The 21,244-nt window shown below is 33.7% G+C and overlaps 2 protein-coding genes and 1 long non-coding RNA gene across 3 annotated transcripts; all 3 read left to right on the forward strand.

The window, feature by feature from the left end:
- The first annotated feature begins 1,490 nt into the window (after positions 1-1,490).
- LOC121217540 (uncharacterized) lies at positions 1,491-2,159 on the forward strand. Its single transcript, XR_005913648.1, has 2 exons — positions 1,491-1,607; positions 1,875-2,159. It is a non-coding gene; the product is annotated as an uncharacterized lncRNA (long non-coding RNA).
- A 2,754-nt stretch (positions 2,160-4,913) lies between these two features.
- Positions 4,914-6,603, forward strand: LOC107907006 (GATA transcription factor 21). The gene is made up of 3 exons (XM_016834193.2): positions 4,914-5,311; positions 5,476-5,895; positions 5,987-6,603. The coding sequence occupies exons 1-3, from the start codon at positions 5,102-5,104 to the stop codon at positions 6,326-6,328; spliced, it is 972 nt and encodes a 323-aa protein (XP_016689682.1). The 5' UTR covers positions 4,914-5,101; the 3' UTR covers positions 6,329-6,603.
- Positions 6,604-14,546: 7,943 nt separating this feature from the next.
- LOC107907004 (glycine dehydrogenase (decarboxylating), mitochondrial) lies at positions 14,547-20,200 on the forward strand. Its single transcript, XM_016834192.2, has 15 exons — positions 14,547-16,539; positions 16,685-16,930; positions 17,014-17,091; positions 17,182-17,282; positions 17,367-17,562; positions 17,671-17,796; positions 17,910-18,095; positions 18,180-18,293; positions 18,377-18,529; positions 18,638-18,826; positions 18,919-18,996; positions 19,085-19,210; positions 19,300-19,398; positions 19,492-19,609; positions 19,763-20,200. Exons 1-15 carry the CDS (start codon positions 15,292-15,294, stop codon positions 19,855-19,857), a joined length of 3,153 nt encoding a protein of 1,050 aa, XP_016689681.2. The 5' UTR covers positions 14,547-15,291; the 3' UTR covers positions 19,858-20,200.
- Positions 20,201-21,244: the final 1,044 nt, after the last annotated feature.

Below are 21,244 nucleotides of genomic sequence, written 5' to 3' on the forward strand. Positions count from 1 at the left end.
TTATAATTTGGATTAGTTCAACTTAATTAATCTAAAATTTAAACCTCAGACCATTAATTAATGCATTTGTTGTGAGATGTTTATGATCTTTTCTGAATATTCACGTTAGAAAAACTTCACTCATGATTTGCCTAATGAATGTCCATTCTACTTATGGTAAAAGTTGTATTAAATATCTACCCATCAGATCATTCTAACATAAAATCAGAAGTGACTTAATTTCGAAAAATAGAAAACCAACCAACAACCATAAAAGTTATCGACTAATTCATAAATCAAAATATTTTTCATTTTATTATTTTAAATAACCTTTTCCTTGTCTTCCTCACCCAAAAAAAAGAGAAAGAAAGTGAAACCGCCATGACAAGCCAACCAACAATAATCATTGAAATGTGATGCACTTACATGTTTACAAACGAAAGATGGCTGCAAGCTGCTTAGCTTTGTAGACTTTGGTCCACCCAATGGTCAGGCCTTGGTTGTAACTAGGTTCAGGACCATGATCCAAATTTCCAACAACAATTTGGTGCAGTGGTTCGTAGGTTTAGGCTTCTATTATAAGAAACTCCTTCCACTTAGCCCTTTCAAGTTCCGACCTTTGTAATCAGTGGTCACACCACGGGTTCAAACAATTTTGCTTGGCTTAGCTGTTATTCCAACTAGACTTTCCAAAGCTCCATTTACTTGTTAAACTTAAATATTTGTTGTCGAAACTTTTTTTTTTAAAAGGGTTGACTTAGATTTTGAAAAACGAAACGAAAACGAATATGTGAGTCGCCACCAATCTTTTTTTATGAGGTGTGATCAGGTCACCTCGTAACGGTTTAATTTATCAAAACAACAATTTTAATCTACAAAATCTAGAAAAATGAGTTCGGGAGTCGGTTACGTTCAAGGAAGGATTAGCACCTTTGTAACGCCCAAAATTGGTACCTAGTTGATTAATTAGTGTCTTAGTGTCGAAAATTAAAAATTCGAAAAGAACTTAGAACACGATCCTTTTTTATTAATATTAATTAAAAATTACTCGGATAAATTGTAATATGTAAAATGCCTCCTTATCTCGAAGAAACTAAATGTCACATCCCGTAAGTTAGGACACAACACATCGTATTTTTTAGAATAAGCTCGCCTTTATTTTTTATTTAAACCGCATTTATTTTAATTTTAAAAGGATATTCGGTTATTTAGGTTCAACGCAAGAAAAATCGAAACTAAGTAAGTTAGGGCACGACTTCTCGAATTTCCAAATACGGAATATTGCCTTTATTTTTCAAAAGTTTTGAATAAATACACATGTAATGTTTAAAACTATACATATTTATTTTTATTTGGATTATAGTGTAAAGAATGAATATTTAAACACGGCTCGTGACATGATTGGAATAATAATAAGATGATAACACGAATAAGTAAAATGACGATATATCGATAATAATGAGACAACAAGTAAGTAATGGGCTTTTTAGCCCCGTTTTCAACGATTTGAAAGCCAAGCATTCTCAACCCCCAAAAAATCGAAAGAAAAGGTCCCTCCTTCTCCCTTTTAGGTCCGATTTCGACGACGGAGAAGAGACCTCCGACGATGAGGCCGCAGGATGACTCCGGTAAGGTTTTCCTTCTTTCTTTTTATTTTTGTAGATAAAATAAATAAAAAATAAAATAAAATCCTAAACGTAAAAAAAAATCAAACGAAAATCACCTTAAAGATATAAAAGTTCGAATATTTTTTTTTGTATTCAATCCCTTTTTTTGTATTCGAAAAACTGTCCCCCGATTACATTGAATTTTTGGCTTTTATAGCCAAATGCTTTACACTATTTGTCTTCATTTCTGCCACTGTTTCTCTGATGTTTCTTTTGGTTTGTTTGCAGGTTTTAGCGAGGTCAACGGAGATGAAGCTTGCTGTTTTGGTGCAAGGTGGCTAGTCCTCGGGCGGTGAGTGCGCTAACACCGCATGTGGAGGCAGCGACGCAAAGGCTAGGGCTAGGGTTTCTTTTTTTGATTTTACTGAAAATGTGTAAAGTTTTGGGCCATTTGGGCCTTGTTATTTTGGGTTTGTAATTAATGATATTTTTGTTTGTAAATCGGGCCCAGGCTAAATTGGGCCTCTACATTTGTATTATATTTTGGAGAGGATTAAATATTTGCTTGGTTAACATGATTGTTTGAATTTGAACGCTTAAAGCACGTTTGAATCGAAAAGTACGTATCTATTACATTTCCAGAATTCACAATGCAATTGCAGAATTTATGGTCAAGTATGCTTCTACAAGTTGTATGGGTTTTTGATTTCATATTTGTTATTGTAATTTCCTAATACTATTTTATTTAAAAAAAATACTTTTTTCTCCATTTACTTGAAACAAATTATGAATAGAAGTTTGGGAAAATAAATCATATCAAATTTAATATATAAGTGAGGGTTGAGATTCGAGTCATTTTATAAGGTAAAAACCTAATTTCAAAATAAAATAATAAATTAAAAGGTTTTTTTTTAATATACATGTAGATGTATAGTATATATCCATAAAATTCGACAAGGAGATAGCATTCAAGTTGCCAACAAGAACTTCAATCACTTATTTCATTGGACTATTGGCATTCTATATAAGGGCTCATATAAATCATCATAAAAATAAGTATATAATTAATCTAAAATTTATCTAATTCCAGACAATTTTCATGCATACAACATAGGAGTGATTCACAGCAGTCTACGTAGCATGCCTTATCATCATTAAAAATTTATATACGAAGATCAATCTGAGTCAGTTATCCCCAAATACACATATATGTTAAGATCATTCAAGTTTTGTCTGGTCACTGAAAACATTATTGTAAAGGATCTATGTTGAAATGACTTGACCTGAAACCTTGTCATCAAATGGTGTAAGGCTGTTAGGACTTGGCGATATATATATATTCCAGTACCTTGTTTATCAAACATATCTTCAACTTGAGACAATAATATCTTTTGTCTTTTCTTTTCCAAATGTACGTTTATAAATGATCGGCCTCTATTTTTTCGACGTTATTTCCTCTCTTATACTAAATTATGTGAAAGATAAGGTTCCATTAAATCCATAAATTTTTTTTTTGAGGTTATTAAGCTTGTAGTATGAGACAAAAAGGCAAAACATGTGTGAACAAAAGGGTATGTATAGAAAAACACATTGGATCTGCAGATTCATATGTAATGTAATGATTGCTTCTTCTTTTTCTCAACTAGGTAACCTGAATATATATATTGAAAACATACACACAGGTATTACTGCTATATATTTTAATAATATTTATCTGGATGTGTTTTGGACTCTTGGTTCATTGCATATGCATGGTAAAAAATTAGGAAAGATGAAGAAAAAGGGATGGATCAAGTTGGCAAAAAGGTGTGGGGACTGAATTGGGGGGCAGCAACAGCCAGCAGTGTCGCTAGCCTGTGGAAGGCATTTGATGGGTTTTTGGCGATACATATTGAGAACAAGATATGTTTCCATTCCGTTCCATGCAGATCTACAACCCCATCTCTTTGTATCGGCAAAATCTGGCCCTTACACCGCTCATCATTTTCCTTCCCAGTATCTTCCAGGACTGCATATGTTTGTGCAAATCAATCATGCTTTCACCGCTACCTAGCTATGGCCGCCTTTTTGCACTCTTAATTTGTTTAGGGTTCATTATTTTGTACATTTTCTGCTTTGTTTGTTTATCAAAGATTACTTAAAACCCAATCTAAACAAAACCCTAAATGCATAAAATGTAAATGGCTTAATTCAGTGCCTTTTTTAATAAAAAAAATCTATATTTAGTGGTAGACTCATAGGTACTCATAAAAGCTTTAAATTAATGTTAACCTAAAAGATGAAAACAGAACAACACAAGCTACAAATCGAGAAAACATAACTGATATATTGTACTTTCAATCCTTTTGATTTATAACAAACGAAATTATAAATATAAAAAATCCAAATTTAATTTTGAGGTGCCAATTTTTATTTAAAATATAAATTCAACTTTTTTTATGTCTATTATAGAACATGTTCGGGATCATCCCCTACCAATAATGTATCTCCAAAACTTAACCCATATCTCTCATTGAGAATGCAATATACATTTTTGCTACATCTAATACTTATTAATATAAATTTAACTTTATAAATCTTAACTTGTTTAGTATCGTTATTATAACAAATTGAAACACTTAAAATTTTGAAACTATTCAATCATTATATATATATATAATCAACATGCTCTCAAGATATGGGGCCAAGCTGACTCCCATGGCATCAATAGTACTCCAACTTTTATTTTTTGAAAAAATTATGTTTGATGCATATATGATAAAAGGATATAAAATGTTCCAGAACCTTAGGCATACGTGAAAAATTTTCGAAAAAGAAGAAGAAGAAGATATAAACTCGTATATATTCGACAGTCGACACCCTCATCCGAAGCAGAATGGTACATTATCTGATAATCATCTATTCACTGCTACAGAGATGCAAGCAAACTTGACACTGTATATATCAATAAAGCAAACAAATGGTGGTGAGAATTGTTCATGTACCTTTTTTCTTCTTCTTCTTATTATTTTTGTCTTCTCAGATGAAAAAAATATGATGCAAATGAATGAAGGAGGATAAATTAGTTACTTCATTCGTAATTATCAATTTTCTTTTTAAATTAACGAAATATTCACTATTTTTTAAAACATTAAAGTGAGCCTTATTAAATAAATTTTTATTAGTATTTTTTTTTTACAAAAAACAAGTGTTATTCTAAAAATGTTTTAGAGAGGCAAAGTGATAAAAGGTTATTGCAGGTAGGGTTTTAATTTATTTTGGCATCATATACTGGTGATGAGCACCATTCAAACCTCTTTTTAGCTTTGTCTTGTTTATCTTGTTTTTTGTTTGGGTGAAATGAAGTCACGTGAAGGCCTCTCAAGCCTCTTCTTTAATCCCTCTCACATCCTTAGTATGTAACTCCCCCTTTAACACTAATATTAACCTCCATTTCCCCATATATCCCCATTCATGGTTCTTGCTTTAATTAATTACTCCACAATTTTCTTTCATCTTAAGATCTTCTTTTGCCAATGACACCGCTCTATGATCTCAACTCACCACCCTCTCCCTTTCCCCTCGAGGATCTAAAACACCACCACCACCACCACCATCTTCAGCTTTTTCTTTCACTCCCCCAACATACTGCTTCTTCTTCATCTGCTCATCATCCTACTTTCTTCAGCAGTACTGATGCTGCTGCCACTCATAAACCTCAAGAACCAAAACCCTATGATCTCAAGGTAATATATAATGTTCTTCATATTTATATATGTCCATATGGTAAACTCATGTTTCTGCTTTATTATTAAATGATGATCTTTGATTAATATATTGATTTATGTATGTATTTTATGTGGATGTAAATGTTTTGAGATTATCTTATCTATGGTTTTTGTAAATATAGGTCAATAATTACGTGAGTCATGATGGAGGAGGTGGATCAAGCGATATTCAACAGGCGATAAGCTCATCGTCATCATTTCTTGAGTCTGCTGCGGTGGATTTATCCTTAAGTAGAAACAGAAAAGATGATGGAGATGATTATGAGAGTGTAAGTGATCGTAATAATGGATCATCAGTGGAACTGAAATGGATGTCTTCTAAGATGAGGTTAACGAAAAAGATGATGATGAACTCCAATTGCAGTGGTCCTCCTCCATTACCACATAATAAAGCAGCAGTGAATGATAGTAAATATCAATATCCGATTCAGGATAGAGATGAAACAAATTATTTCAGTAAAACTAATAACGCCATTAGAGTCTGCTCCGACTGCAACACAACCACAACGCCTCTTTGGAGAAGTGGGCCTCGAGGTCCCAAGGTACGTAAATGCCTATTTACCCTATACTCGCCTTGTTTCACTCTATAAATTATAAACGTGCAAGGTTACTAATATTGAAAACTTGGGGCAGTCTCTTTGCAATGCTTGTGGGATTCGGCAAAGGAAGGCAAGACGAGCACTGGAAGCAGCGGCGGCAAATGGAGAGACTGTTGCAGCATCGATGAAGATTAGGGTACACCACAACAAGAAGGAAATAAAGAAATCACGTACTGTTGGACAATATAAGAAAGAGTTGAAGAGTAAATCAGGCAATACCTGCCTTCATCATCATCATCACAAGAGGAAGCTTTGTTTTAAGGAAATTACTCTAAGTTTGAGCAAGAATTCAGGTTTGCAGCGTGTGTTTCCTCAAGATGTGGAAGACGCTGCAATCCTCCTAATGGAGCTATCTTGTGGCCTTTTTCACACTTGAGATACTTACTACCAATATTATTATTACTTATTATCATCATTTTAACTGGTACACGGCGGTTGACGGCATCGTTAGCGAGTTTGCAGGTTATCTTGTGACTTTTTTCACTGATAAATTTTGTAGCTTTTATGACAGAATTGAAGTGTATGTACCCAAGTTGTATGAATTTATAAATGGTTTTTTTTTTTCTGAGATTGAATCTCAGCATGTTGGGAGAGGTAACTGAGATCTCCGACCAGTTTAATTAATTCAAAGATGGTGTTGATTAAGTGAAATCAGGCTAGCGGCCCTCCATGTGCTTTACATGGATTTGGAAACGTACAACAAAATTTACAAAGGTTCTCAATAGTTTGGGTTCCAACTGATTTTTTTAAGCCATACCAAATTGTTAAGAATATCTCTGGCTATTGATTTTTTTAAACCAAATTATTCTATGAATTACGGAATACAAATCTCCCATCCAACAAAAAATCTTCCATTTATTTAACGTCAGCGCAAAGAGAGACTGGCATGTGCAGTTTTCATTTTGAAGAGATGAATGATGAAATTGAAGTCATCAGAGACTTTTTTTTGTATAGATGAAAATTATTCCTAGAAGTAAATAATATATTGCTATCATTGGAGCAGTATTTTGTTGTTGCTAAGCAAATTTTATAATATCGGTGAAACTCTTATATTATTGTGTTATGTAAATGATCATAGGTCATCATGTTTAATTGTGTTGTATGCAAAGAAAATAAAAACCTTACCAAGCTATTACTTGCGGTGGAAAATAATTGAATAAAGAAAAAAAAAACCTTATCATAGATTTTTTTTTAATCTAGCTAACAAAAACTTTTCGGTAAATATGAGAAAAATATGAAATTTTTATTAGTGCAGACTCTGGCATAAACAAATTCTTTCTTAGGGAAATCTTATTTAACGTGTTAATTTTTTTGGGTGGGACATACGTAGCAGAAACAAGGGATCAGACATTTTTATTTATGAATTACGGTAAAAAGTGTTATGGATTTCAGTAGTCAGATTGTTTTTTGTCCTCTTTGATTAAAAAATGAGTAAATTAATTTTTATATATTAATTTAAAGAGCAATCTGGTCATTTTGTTAAAGATTCTATCTATTTCTACAGTTAAAAATTGGCCCCTATACGTCAGAATGAGATACATGTGGTATGTCACGCTTAACTGTTTGATTATTCTATCAACCACATCAATTTTAATAGTATAAAGGATTAGTTTGCTCTTCAATATAATATATAATAACTAATTTGTCCATTTTTTAAAGTAAAATGGACAAAATGCAATCTGACTCCTGATATTGGAGCCTCCATGATACTTTTACTTATGAATTGCTTTAATTTTTTAAAAATTTATATATAGACACCATAATCTTAACAACGGATTACTATAGATTTTTGGCATAAAGATAAATTTAGTCCCTAATGTTTACTCATTTTGTCATTTTTGTCCTTTTTCTTTGGGTCATTTTGGCCCTCAACCTTTAAAATTTAATCAAATTTTTTGCTTTTTGACAGAAAATTTGCCTAAATTGTTAAATTTTTAATGATATTGATGTGATAGCTCATGTGGTATTTTACATATACTTCATTGGTAATATGGATAACTTTTCCAAAAGTTTTTATGGAGTTTGTTGATTTTTTAAATATTTTTTACTAAATTTTTATGAATTCTACGTGGCCACATCAATGCCATTAAAATTTTAACAATTCGGTTAGTTTGTCCATAAAAAAACAAGCAATTTGACTAAAATTTAAAGATTGAAAGTCAAAATGATCCCCCAAAAAAAAAGGAACTAAAATGACAAAATAAATAAACATTAAGAACTAAATTTATCTTTATGCCTAGACTTTTTTATGACAATCTAAGTTTAGATTTTTTTTAATACTAAAATACTACTAATAGACATAAGGGAAAAAAAGCTTTTCATTTGAGCTAATTATTCCATTAATTATAATTTTTTATTAATTTATAAGAGCTTTGTTGATATGATTTCGATATTTAAAACAAATTGAATCCTAGTATTGAATTTATAGGTCAAGGGTGTTCACCCCATCTCAAGACATGAGATCGATCTATAGGCATAGTCTGTGTGAAAGTTTAATAATATGCGTGGATGTGTAAGTTGAACTTGAATGATATAAAAAAATTAAATATTCTTTAGAATTTATTTTAATTCTATTTCGAAACTTTTTCTTTTAAGCTTCGATTTTTAAAACTTTTGGACTTCTACACATGTAAAATAAATAGCTAGGAGGTGATGCCAATCAATTAAGTAAAAATTTTGAGTGATTTATAAGAATTAAACTCTTTTATTTACTTTTTATTTTATTTTATTTTAATTAGAGTTAAAATAATTATTTAATAATAATTTTTTATAAAAAAATTAATTTAACTTAAATAGAGATAAATACTAATAACACATGTTCAATTCTAATTTATTTTTGTTAGAGTTGTGTAACCTAAATTCTAAAAGATTGATTACAAGTCAAGTTAAACAAAATATATTTTCTTTCTAGAAGATTTAGTATTATGAGTATAATATATTTATCATTTATTAGTACAATATATTTGACTTTGATTAGAATTAGGTTTTTTCAACCTATAAATAGATGTAGTCGAAACTCCTCTTGTAATCACTCGAATTCGACATAGTAAATTTTTTTCTCCTCTACTCGTGGTTTTTTCCCCCAAAGAGTTTCCATGTAAAAATCTGTGTGTTATTTATTTTTATTTCTCTTTTCTTTGTGATATATTGTCATTACCGACGTTCTATTTTTACAAATTGGTATCAGAGCTTCTGGGTTATTCATCTCGACCACGGTAATGGCGTCTTTGAAATATGAAATTTCACTGTTAGATCGCAACACCAGATTTGCGTTGTGGCAGATTAAGATGCAAGCGGTTCTTACACAGATGGATTTGGAGAATGTCCTGCTATGGATAGATAAGATGCCTTCAACATTAATAGATGAAGAGAAGAATCGTAAGGATCGAAAGACGTTAACACAATTACACCTGCATTTGTCTACCGAAATTTTGCAGGATGTGATGAAGGAGAAGACTGCCGCTGCATTATGGAAGAGGCTGGAACAAATATGTATATCGAAAACTCTAACCAGCAAGTTGCATATGAAGCAACATTTTTATGCTCATCGTTTGGAGGAATGTGTGTCTATGCACGAACACTTAATAGTATTTGAAGAAATTCTCTCAAACTTGGAGGCCATGGAGGTTCAATATGATAAGAAAGATCTAGGGTTGATTCTACTTTGTTCGTTGCCCCCGTCTTATTCAACCTTTAGAGACATGATTTTATATAGCCGCGAGTCTCTCACAAGTGATAAGGTTTATGATTATTTGACCTCGTATGATAAGATAAAACATCTTGTGGTTAAACCCGACTCTAAGGGAGAGGGTCTTATTATTCATGGAAGACAAGATGGGAATGCTGATGATGATCGTAGAAGGACACAGAATCCTCGCGGTAAATCTAAGGGTAGATCGAAGTATTCAAATAGAGGTAAAACTTGAAATTTCTGCAAGAAGAAAAGGCACATTAAATCTGAGTGCTATAAGCTACAGAATAAGATCAAAAGGGAGGCTACGAATCAAAAAGGAAAACAACTAGAAAATTCTGGTGAAGCTGATATTGTAGAAGACTACAGCAATGGTGAACTTCTAGTCACTTCTGTCAACAATTCTAAAGTGAGCAAGGAGTAGATCATTGATTCAGGCTGCACCTTCCACATGAGTCCCAATCGGGATTGATTTACAACTTACGAAACAGTGTCTAAAAATGTTGTTTCGATGGGAAATAATGCTTCATGCAAAATTGCACGTGTTGGAACGATTAAAGTTAAGATGTTTGACGGAGTTGTCAGAACACTCAGTGACATGCGACATGTTTCAGAATTAAAGAGAAATTTAATTTCGTTGAGTACTCTTGATTCAAAAGAGTATAGATATACAGCTGAAAGTGAGGTTTTGAAGATTTCCAAAGATTCCCTCGTTGTGATGAAAAAACAGAGAAAGACTGCCAAGTTATATGTTTTATAGGGTTCTACTGTTAGTAGTAATGCAACTGTTGCTTCCTCTTCCTTGTCAAATGATGATATTACTAAACTTTGGCATATGCGTCTAGGGCATATAAGTGAGAATGACATGACAGAATTGAGCAAAAGAGGACTTCTTAATGGGTAAGGAATTTTCAAACTAAAGTTCTGTGAGCACTGTATTTTTAGAAAGGAAAAGAGAGTTTGATTCACCAGAGGAATCCATAACACGAAGGGAGCGTTGGAGTATATTCATTCCGATCTGTGGGAGCCATCTAGAGTGCCTTCGAGAGGTGGAGCTAATTATATACTAAATTTTATTAATGATTTTTTCAGAAAAGTTTAGACATTTTTCTTGAAGTAGAAAAGCTGTGTTTTCTGCATTTAAGTCTTGAAAAACTATGATTGAAAAACAGACGAGAAAACAAATAAAACACCTCCGCACAGACAATGGGTTAGAGTTCTGTTCTGATGAGTTTAATGAACTATGTAAGTCAAAAGGGATCGTGAGACACTTGACAGTTCGCCATACTCCACAACAAAACGGCATTGCAGAACGAATTAACAAAATGATCATGGAGAAAATTTGATGTATGTTGTCGAATGCTAAATTAACGAAGTCATTTTGGGCCGAAGCAGCCTCTACTGCATGTTTTTTTATCAATCGATCTCCATCTGTTGCCATTGAGAAAAAGACTCCACAAGAGGTATGGTCTAGTAATCCTGCTAACTATTCTGATTTAAAGATCTTTGAGTGTCATGCGTATGCTCATGTTAATAATGGAAAATTAGAACCGATATCCATTAAATGTGTTTTTCTTGGTTATAAAACTGGTGTAAAAGGGTATAAGTTATGGTGTCTTAAAAATAGAAAAGTTGTAATTAGCAGAGATGTTGTTTTTGATGAAACTGCTATGCTACCTAACGTATCTCTTAAAGACTCTTCCAATAAAGAAAATCAAAAGCAGGTGGAGCATCAGATTAATCTAGAATCTACAACAGAGTCAGCTCCCCAAGCTAGTACAAAAATTCAGAATAGAGTTGCTTCTTCACCACAATACTCTATCGCTAAAAACATAACTAGAAGAGAAATCAAACCTCTAAAGAAGTATGCCGAGGCTGATCTAGTTGCTTGTGCTTTCAATGTGGCTGAAGATATAGATGCAAACCAATAGCCATCTAATTATTCTGAGGCGATTAGCTGTGAAAACTTAGAAAAGTGGATGTTTGCTATGCAAGAGGAGGTGAAATCACTCCACAAAAACAGAACATGGGATCTTATGAAACTTCCTAAAGGTAAAAAGGTTGTTCGTTGTAAATGGGTGCTTAAAAAAAAAGGAACTCCACAAGTTGAAGAACCCAGATATGAAGCAAGGCTTGTTGCAAAAGGTTACAGTCAAATTTCAGGAGTGGACTTCACAGATGTGTTTTCCCCAATTGTGAAGCATAGTTAGATTCGAGCTTTGCTTGGTATTATGGCCATGCATGATTTGGAGCTTGAGCAGTTAGATGTAAAAATTATATTTTTGCATGGAGAACTTAATAAGGATATTTACATGCAACAAACAGAGGGTTTTACAGTCTCAGAAAAAGAGGACTGTGTTTGCTTACTGAAAAAGTCCATTTATAGTTTGAAACAATTACTAAGACAGTGGTACAAGAGGTTTGATTCCTTTATGACTTCTCATAATTTCAAAAGAAGTAGCTTTGAGAGTTGTGTTTAATTTAAGAAAAACAGTGATGGTTCTTTTGTGTATCTACTCCTTTATGTTGATGACATGTTGATAGCAGCAAAAGATAAATGAGAGATAAGAAAGGTTAAAGCCCAATTAAGTGAAGAATTTGAGATGAAAGATTTGGGACCAGTAAAGAAGATAATTGGTATGGAAATTCTCAGAAATAAATAAACAAGTAAATTGTACCCAAGTCAGAAAGGGTACATTGAGAAAGTTCTTTGCAGATTCAATATGCAGAGTGCTAAGCCTGTTAGTACTCCTTTAGCAGTCCATTTCATACTTTCATCTGCTTTGTCTCCACAATCAGATGATGAAATTAAGTACATGTCACATATTCCATACTCTAGTGCAGTGGGATCTCTCATGTATGCTATGGTTTGTTCACGTCCAGATTTATCATATACAGTCAGTGCAGTTAGCAGATACATACTACTGATATTTGTTTACAGTTTGGAAGAACTAGAGATAGAGTTATTGGGTACGTTGATGCTGATTTTGCTGGAGACCTTGATAGAAGAAGATCTCTCACAGGTTATGTCTTTAAAATCGAAGGTTGTACAATCAGTTGAAAAGCCACGTTGCAAACTACAGTTGTTTTGTCTACCACTGAAGCTGAATACATGACGATTATTGAGGCTTGTAAAAAAGCTATTTGGTTGAAGGACTCTTTACTGAACTCAATGAAGACTTTCAAATCGGTACAATATTTTGTGACAATCAGAGTGCCATCTTCCTTACAAAAGATCAAATGTTTTATGAGAGAAAAAACACACATTGATGTTCGGTATCATTTTGTTCGTGATATTATTGCCCGTGGTGATATTGTTGTGAGTAAAATCAGTACTCATGAAAATCTTGTAGATATGATGACTAAGTCGCTTCCTATAACCAAGTTTGAGCATTGCTTAGACTTGGTTGGTGTTCATTGTTGAAGTTAAACCCTTAAGGGGTTTTATAGAAGAGGTGAAGACCTTGTTCATTGATAATTTGTGTCAAGGTGGAGATTGTTAGAGTTGTGTGACCCAAATTTTAAGAGATTGCTTGCAAGTCAAGTTAAACAAAATATATATTCTTTCTAGAAGATTTAGTATTTATGAGTATAATATATTTATCATTTATTAGCACAATATATTTGACTTTGATTAGAATTAGGTTTTTTCAACCTATAAATAGATGTAGTCGAAACTCCTCTTGTAATCATTCGAATTTGACATAGTGAATTTTCTTCTCCTCTGCTTGTGGTTTTTTCCCGAAAGGGTTTCCACGTAAAAGTCTGTGTGTTCTTTATTTTTATTTCTCTTTTCTTTGCGATATATTGTCATAATCGACGTTCTATTTTTACAATTTTAAAAAATTTCATTCTACATAATATCACATGTAAAAATTGTAGACTTTATAGTAATATCAAATATTTGAAATCTTAAAATACAAAAGCATTTTTTCATGAGATTTTAAAAAAAATTAATCTTAAATTTTTCTAGTCATTACTGATTTATTTTACATATTTTTTATCATTAAAGAGAGAAAAATTTATATTTAAAACCGTATCATTTAAGTGAAACACATAAAACTTAAGCAGTTAAAGTAAGTATTCACCCAATTTAAGTAAAGTAAGTATTCACCCAATTTAAATAAGTATTGTATATAAATGTCACATATAAATATAAATACACATATGACTATATTTAAACTCTCTTTTTTAATGTTTAAACTTTTGGTTTTATATTTATATTGCAATAAGTGTGAGTTATAACATTAAATTATTAGTAAGTATACATTTTAGTTACTTAACTTCAAAAATTTATAAAATGGTCACTATTTAAAACTTTACATTTAAGTCGCTCAACTATTTGAAAGTTTTTATTTAAATCATTGGATTATTAAGTTTTTTTTCTTCTAAAAGTCTGACTAACTATCTCTAAGGAGCGATTCAACGATTGATATGGTGAATCAATATCCATCGATGACTGGAAGAACATAACTTAGATTCAAGTCGATCTGAGGGTCAATTTCGAAGATCAAAGAATAAAGTTATTTAAATTTTAGTTCGTAAATTTGTGATATTGAAAGTTGTGTCATGAAAAGAAACTGAACTGTAGAAAAGAATAGACTTTCAAATAATTTAATATCTATTTTGTAATTTTTAAATTTTGAGTAATGAAAACTTAAAGTTACTTGTACTTAGTTTATAAAAAAAAGTAGAGCAGAAAAAACGAGAAGGAATATATGAAAATGGATGTGACTCAATTTATTGGGCATTTCCTTTTCACATTCATTGATTGATTGTGTGGCGGGTATGATATCTTCAACCCAACCATTCTCGCTATTGCTAGCCTCCCCATCTTCTCAAATTTCCACAATTTTTGGTTATTTAATGAGGCGATGAGGCCTTAAAGTTCCCCTTCCAACATCAATGGAGATTTAAAAAGGGGAAATTTTATTTAAGATATCTTTCCCGTGTTTCAGCAGCAAAGCCCAACAACTCCATTGTTTCTTCAAAACAGGAATAATATCTACTATATATAGATAGTATTACAATCAATTAATCTTTATTTTTCCTATTTTTTGGGCATGTGTAGTTTTAATTTCTGGGTCTTATCTAAACCCAGGAAACTAAAAAAATCTCAAATAAAAAATTTTTATTTGTGGGTTTTATTTCAGTATGGAGGATGAAATATTGTGATCCACTGAATCCCAATCTGTTTTCCAGCATTTACTTCCATTCATTTGTTTTGAGGATTTTGTCATGTCTTTCATTTGCAGAGTGTCATATATATTTTATCCTTAAAAAATAATAATAATCTCTCTTTTCCCACTTAGGTGTAAAGTCACCCACCACCCACCCCTCATCACTCACCATATTTTGAAGCCCACAAATTTCTTTATTTTTCTCATAAAAATTAAAACTTGATAATAATTTGTAGATATTCATTTATAATTTGAATGCAACCATACAAATATTTTCAATATATATGTATATATATCACTAACAAAGAGTCCACCAACCTTCTTCCTCCAACAACTCATGTTTAACAAAAAATGGAATAAACCTCTAGCCTCTCTTTTTTTCCTTTAACAACCCAAGTTTCTATTTTTCTTCTTCTTTGCATTTCCATTACTAAACCTTGTAAAAGAACAAAGAAATAAAACTCTTTGATGGAGCGCGCAAGGAAGGTGGCTAACAGGGCAATCCTGAAACGTTTGGTTAATGAATCCAAGCAATCACGCAATGGTGAAATGAGTTCTAGATCACCTGTTTCCTACACTCCATCAAGGTATGTATCTTCATTGTCACCTTTTGGTTCCAAGAATCATAGCAGATCAGATTCATTAGGTGCTAGAAATGTGTCGAACAATGTTGGTTTTGGTGTTGGGTCACCAATTCGATCCATTTCTGTCGAGGCATTGAAATCAAGCGATACTTTTCCTCGCCGCCATAACTCTGCAACCCCTGAAGAGCAGACCAAGATGGCTGAGTCATGTGGGTTTGATAGCCTCGACGCTCTTATTGACGCAACCGTGCCTAAAGCTATACGTATTGATTCCATGAAGTTTCCCAAGTTTGATGGAGGATTAACTGAGAGCCAAATGATTGAACACATGAAAGATTTGGAATCAAAGAACAAGATTTTTAAGTCTTTTATTGGAATGGGTTATTATAACACTCACGTTCCTCCCGTGATTTTGAGGAATATAATGGAGAATCCAGCTTGGTACACTCAATACACTCCGTACCAGGCCGAGATATCTCAAGGACGCCTTGAGTCTTTGCTTAATTTCCAAACTATGATTACGGATCTTACTGGATTGCCTATGTCAAATGCTTCGTTGCTTGATGAGGGAACTGCAGCTGCTGAGGCAATGGCCATGTGTAACAACATAGTGAAAGGAAAGAAGAAGACTTTTATTATTGCAAACAATTGTCATCCTCAGACAATTGATATTTGTAAGACAAGAGCTGATGGTTTTGATCTTAAAGTTGTTACTGCAGATCTTAAGGATATTGATTACAGCTCTGGTGATGTTTGTGGGGTTTTGGTTCAGTATCCGGGTACCGAGGGTGAGATTTTGGACTATGGGGAGTTCGTTAAGAACGCTCATGCACAGGGTGTTAAGGTTGTCATGGCAACTGATTTGTTAGCATTGATAATGTTGAAGCCCCCAGGTGAACTTGGAGCAGATATAGTTGTTGGCTCAGCACAGAGGTTCGGGGTGCCGATGGGGTACGGTGGCCCTCACGCTGCTTTTTTGGCTACTTCCCAAGAGTACAAGAGGATGATGCCAGGGCGAATTATTGGTGTTAGTGTCGATTCTTCAGGGAAGCCTGCTTTGCGTATGGCGATGCAAACGAGGGAGCAACATATTCGCAGGGACAAAGCTACTAGCAACATCTGCACAGCTCAAGTAAGATATTTTTGCTTTTTCCTATAGTAAACTCTTAAATGCTAAGCGTTAAAAGCTTTTTGTTTGATTTAAGTCGTCACTCATTAGTACTTTAGTGAATTGTATTTGCTTTGCGTTGTTTGATTTGATATCTTGCTCTATCTAGGCATTACTAGCAAACATGGCTGCTATGTATGCTGTTTATCATGGACCAGAGGGCCTAAAAACCATTGCGCAACGTGTCCACGGTCTTGCTGGGGCATTTGCTGTGGGACTGAAAAAACTTGGAAACATTGAAGTTCAAGGTCTTCCCTTCTTTGATACTGTGAAGGTTACATGTGCTGATGCCCATGCTATTGCTGATGCTGCTTACAAGAGTGAGATTAATTTGCGAGTTGTAGATGCCAAAACTGTGAGTCTGATTCCATTTATGATTTTATTTGGTCAAATATTATTATATATCACGAGATTACCAGGACTTCGGTTGCTTTTCAGATCACTGTTTCATTTGATGAAACAACTACCTTGGATGACTTGGACAAGCTTTTCAAAGTATTTGCTGGTGGCAAACCAGTGAGTGCTAATAATCTTTTCTATAGTTATAATGTTCACACTTATTTTTTGCCCTATTGAATTAGAATCACCCTGTATCTAAACTTTCAGGTCTCATTCACTGCTGCATCTCTTGCACCAGAGGTTGAGAATGCAATTCCTTCTGGGCTATTAAGACAGAGTTCATATCTTACCCACCAAATATTTAACATGTACGGAACTTTCATGAAACGACGACCTACTTGTAGCTTACAAATCAAATGTGCCACTCTCACTATTATTTGTTATCTTTTCAGGTATCACACAGAACATGAGTTGCTTCGGTACCTTCACAAGTTACAATCAAAGGATCTCTCATTGTGTCATAGTATGATTCCATTAGGATCTTGTACGATGAAACTAAATGCGACAACTGAAATGATGCCCGTGACATGGCCTGGTTTCACTGACATCCACCCTTTTGCCCCTTCTGAACAGGCTCAGGGTTATCAGGCAAATATTCCTTTACCTAGAACTCCTTGATGCTTTAAAAGAAAATGTAGCAAAGAGTGAATTTTAAATCCTCAGTTTATTGATGAATTATGGTTTCTGGTTTATTAGGAAATGTTCAATAATTTGGGTGACCTGTTGTGTACTATCACCGGGTTTGACTCCTTCTCTTTGCAACCCAATGCTGGCGCTGCTGGCGAGTATGCCGGACTAATGGTTATCCGTGCATATCATAAGGTAAGTGACACTAACCAGCTTTTAATCCTCTTCACCAAAAGAAAAGGAATTCCTTTTATTAGTATAATGGTAGAACTGATTATGCTGATGCATACTCCGGATGAATACTGCAGTCAAGAGGAGACCATCACCGGAACGTGTGTATCATACCTGTTTCAGCACATGGGACAAATCCGGCCAGTGCTGCAATGTGCGGAATGAAAATTGTTCCTGTAGGAACTGATTCCAAGGGTAACATCAACATTGAAGAATTAAGGAAAGCTGCTGAAGCTAACAGGGACAAGTTATCTGCTCTCATGGTATGAATAATTACATAATTCTGCACAATTCTTTTAAGGCCAGGCAATTGTTCATGCAAATCTAATTTTTAATTTCAATTTCAGGTCACTTATCCTTCAACCCATGGAGTGTATGAAGAAGGGATCGATGAGATATGTAGAATAATCCATGACAATGGAGGTCAAGTGTACATGGATGGGGCTAACATGAATGCCCAGGTCTTTTTTTTCTTCCAACTTATTTAACACTTTTTACTTGTTCTACTTGTATAATGTAAAGAAAACGTTTTTTCGGGTCACAGGTTGGTTTGACAAGTCCGGGTTTTATTGGAGCAGATGTTTGCCATCTGAATCTCCACAAAACCTTCTGCATTCCACATGGAGGTGGTGGACCTGGCATGGGACCTATTGGTGTCAAGAAGCATTTGGCACCCTTTTTGCCTTCACATCCAGTGGTATATACTCCCTGAGACATGCATATTATGGATATTTAAGCATCCCTATGAAACTGTATCGTTCACCTATTGTTACCAATGCTGATTTTCTATTAATCATACTGTTAGGTATCAACTGGAGGTATCCCAGCCCCTGACAAATCACACCCTCTTGGTACCATTTCTGCTGCACCTTGGGGCTCTGCACTTATCTTGCCGATATCATACACTTACATAGCCATGATGGGGTCAAAGGGACTGACTGACGCTTCAAAGATAGCTATTCTGAATGCAAACTACATGGCAAAACGGTTGGAGGTACCTACCTTGTTTTCCTTGGAACTATGTGCTTACAATCATCTCAGTCTTCACATTTGTATCTCTTTTTGTGATTGATTTCGTGTTTCCAGAACTACTACCCCGTTCTTTTCCGTGGTGTCAATGGAACAGTTGCTCATGAATTCATTGTGGACTTAAGAGGATTTAAGGTAGTCAAAGTAGAATAGTTTTTCAACTTTCCACTCTTTTAGCCTTTTGTTTGTTTCCATGACTGATTGCAAGTCGCCATTGTTGCAGAACACCGCTGGAATAGAACCTGAAGATGTTGCTAAACGTCTTATGGACTATGGATTCCATGGTCCTACAATGTCATGGCCTGTTCCAGGCACACTCATGATTGAACCCACTGAAAGTGAAAGCAAGGTATATGATTCACCAAATATCTTTCCGCCTAACAACATCCGATATTCCTCCACTCTCTCACATACGTCCGTGTTCACTATCTTGTACAGGCGGAGCTCGATAGGTTCTGTGATGCTCTCATCTCCATTAGGGAAGAAATTGCTCAGATTGAGAATGGAAAAGCTGATATCCACAACAATGTTCTGAAGGTGAAATGGCTCTTCAATACCCCATATTTTCTCTCTTTTCTTTCTTATATGACAATAAGCTATAAGCATTATGCATAAAATATGCACATGCAGGGAGCTCCTCATCCACCATCTTTGCTCATGGGTGATGCATGGACAAAGCCATATACACGTGAATACGCCGCTTTCCCTGCTTCCTGGCTTCGTACTGCTAAGTTCTGGCCAACTACAGGTGTGTATGACACCATCATCATTACTTGCGTTGTTGCTTTCTTCAATATTTTCATCATCATGATATTGAAGCATCATATTGAGCATGAATCTGCATGCATGTTTATTCTTTAGCATGCTTAGTTATACTAACAACTTTACATTGGTGTATCAGGACGTGTTGACAATGTATATGGTGATCGCAACCTCATTTGCACCCTTCTCCCAGTGTCGCAGATGGTTGAAGAAGAGGCGGCAGCCAACGCGTAATCGTTGAATCTGTGTATCTCTGCAGCCCTTGATCTGATATACATCTATCACAAACATGGAAGTTGAAACCAACATTTTATTGTCCATCAGAAGAAGAAAAGGAAAAAAGGAAAAATACCCATCGTCTCTTTCTGGCTCATGTACATAAACTATCCACCATTTGCATATATGCTCTCAGCTACAGTTGTGACTGTTTTATACTTAATTATTTGCTTTAGTAACAAATATTGTTGCTAATTGCAACTTAATCGCTGTAATTATCGTTGCTCTACTTTGTATCTCTTGGAAGTTGAACTTCAGTTTTATTCCAATAAAAATATTTCTAGCCGAGTAAAACACAAAACACAAGCACTTGTGTTTATATCAATCAAGAAATATCTTTTGTGCAAGTAGAACTAAAATAATGGGTAATATGGCTTGGTTTATAGTTTTGTTTGTTGCTTTCGATATTTTATGAGATCAATGAAATGTCTTAACTTTAGATCCCTCACTTAAAATTTTATTTTTCAGAAATTTAAATAAAGTTAATTTTTTTATAATTTGAGGTGGATGATATATTTTAGGAAGATATAATTCAGATTTTTATTTATTAAATTTGTCATTAAATTGCTCATCTAAATATCAGAAATAACAAAAGTCATCTTTATTTCAACAATTTATTTGCAATAAATTAACATAAATCAATAGTACAAAGTTTTTGTATTTGTTAATAATTTGATTAATTTTTTTAATTTTTATAAACTACAATGATCAAATTTTAATAAATTAATGTAAAATAATTTTTTTTATTTTTTATAATGTAAAGAGTTAAAGATTTATAGATAGATTGTGTCAACTGAGTTTTAATTTGATTGATACTGATATTATTATCAATCTAAGAGGACGTGAGTATGAGCGCATTGAAATGCATTTGAGGAAGAGTTATGTGTAGTTTTACGTTTTTTTATAAAAAATAATTAATTACACAAATAGGGTAAAAAACAAATTGATTACGAAAATGGGGTGTTTGGTACAGTAAATTTGGGGTCCACTTGATACATTGGCGCGCAACCAATGATTTTTTTAATTGGTGTCGTCAATGTGTCAAGTTGTACCTCCTAGTTAAATAAAAAATATTTAATGGTGTAAAAAGTCTTCGAACTTTTTCAAAAAAAGTAATTAATCTTTTTTTTTTACACTCAATTTGGTACTTGAACTGTCAAAACTCTGTAAAATGATCCCTTGATCGACATTGACCGTTAATTTTTAACGATCTAGATGATGTGACAGATAAAATGGCCCATGGACAACGTTGGTCGTTAATTTTTAACGGTTAAGATGATATGACATTAATGTCATCAACAGTACACATGGCATCCGAGGTGGCATATTAGTTGGCAAAAACAAA

This window comes from Gossypium hirsutum, chromosome D05 (genome assembly GCF_007990345.1).
Source record: "Gossypium hirsutum isolate 1008001.06 chromosome D05, Gossypium_hirsutum_v2.1, whole genome shotgun sequence".
Taxonomy (NCBI): Eukaryota; Viridiplantae; Streptophyta; class Magnoliopsida; order Malvales; family Malvaceae; genus Gossypium; species Gossypium hirsutum.

Bases quoted from the DNA above. Each gene is read 5' to 3' on its own strand.
- LOC107907004 (XM_016834192.2), top strand. From the start codon at position 15,292: ATGGAGCGCGCAAGGAAGGTGGCTAACAGGGCAATCCTGAAACGTTTG. The intron at 16,931-17,013 runs GTGAGTCTGATT...GTTGCTTTTCAG, and splicing joins GAGTTGTAGATGCCAAAACT to ATCACTGTTTCATTTGATGA. The intron at 18,096-18,179 runs GTATGAATAATT...TTTCAATTTCAG, and splicing joins ACAAGTTATCTGCTCTCATG to GTCACTTATCCTTCAACCCA.
- LOC107907006 (XM_016834193.2), top strand. From the start codon at position 5,102: ATGACACCGCTCTATGATCTCAACTCACCACCCTCTCCCTTTCCCCTC. The intron at 5,312-5,475 runs GTAATATATAAT...TTGTAAATATAG, and splicing joins CAAAACCCTATGATCTCAAG to GTCAATAATTACGTGAGTCA. The intron at 5,896-5,986 runs GTACGTAAATGC...AACTTGGGGCAG, and splicing joins GTGGGCCTCGAGGTCCCAAG to TCTCTTTGCAATGCTTGTGG.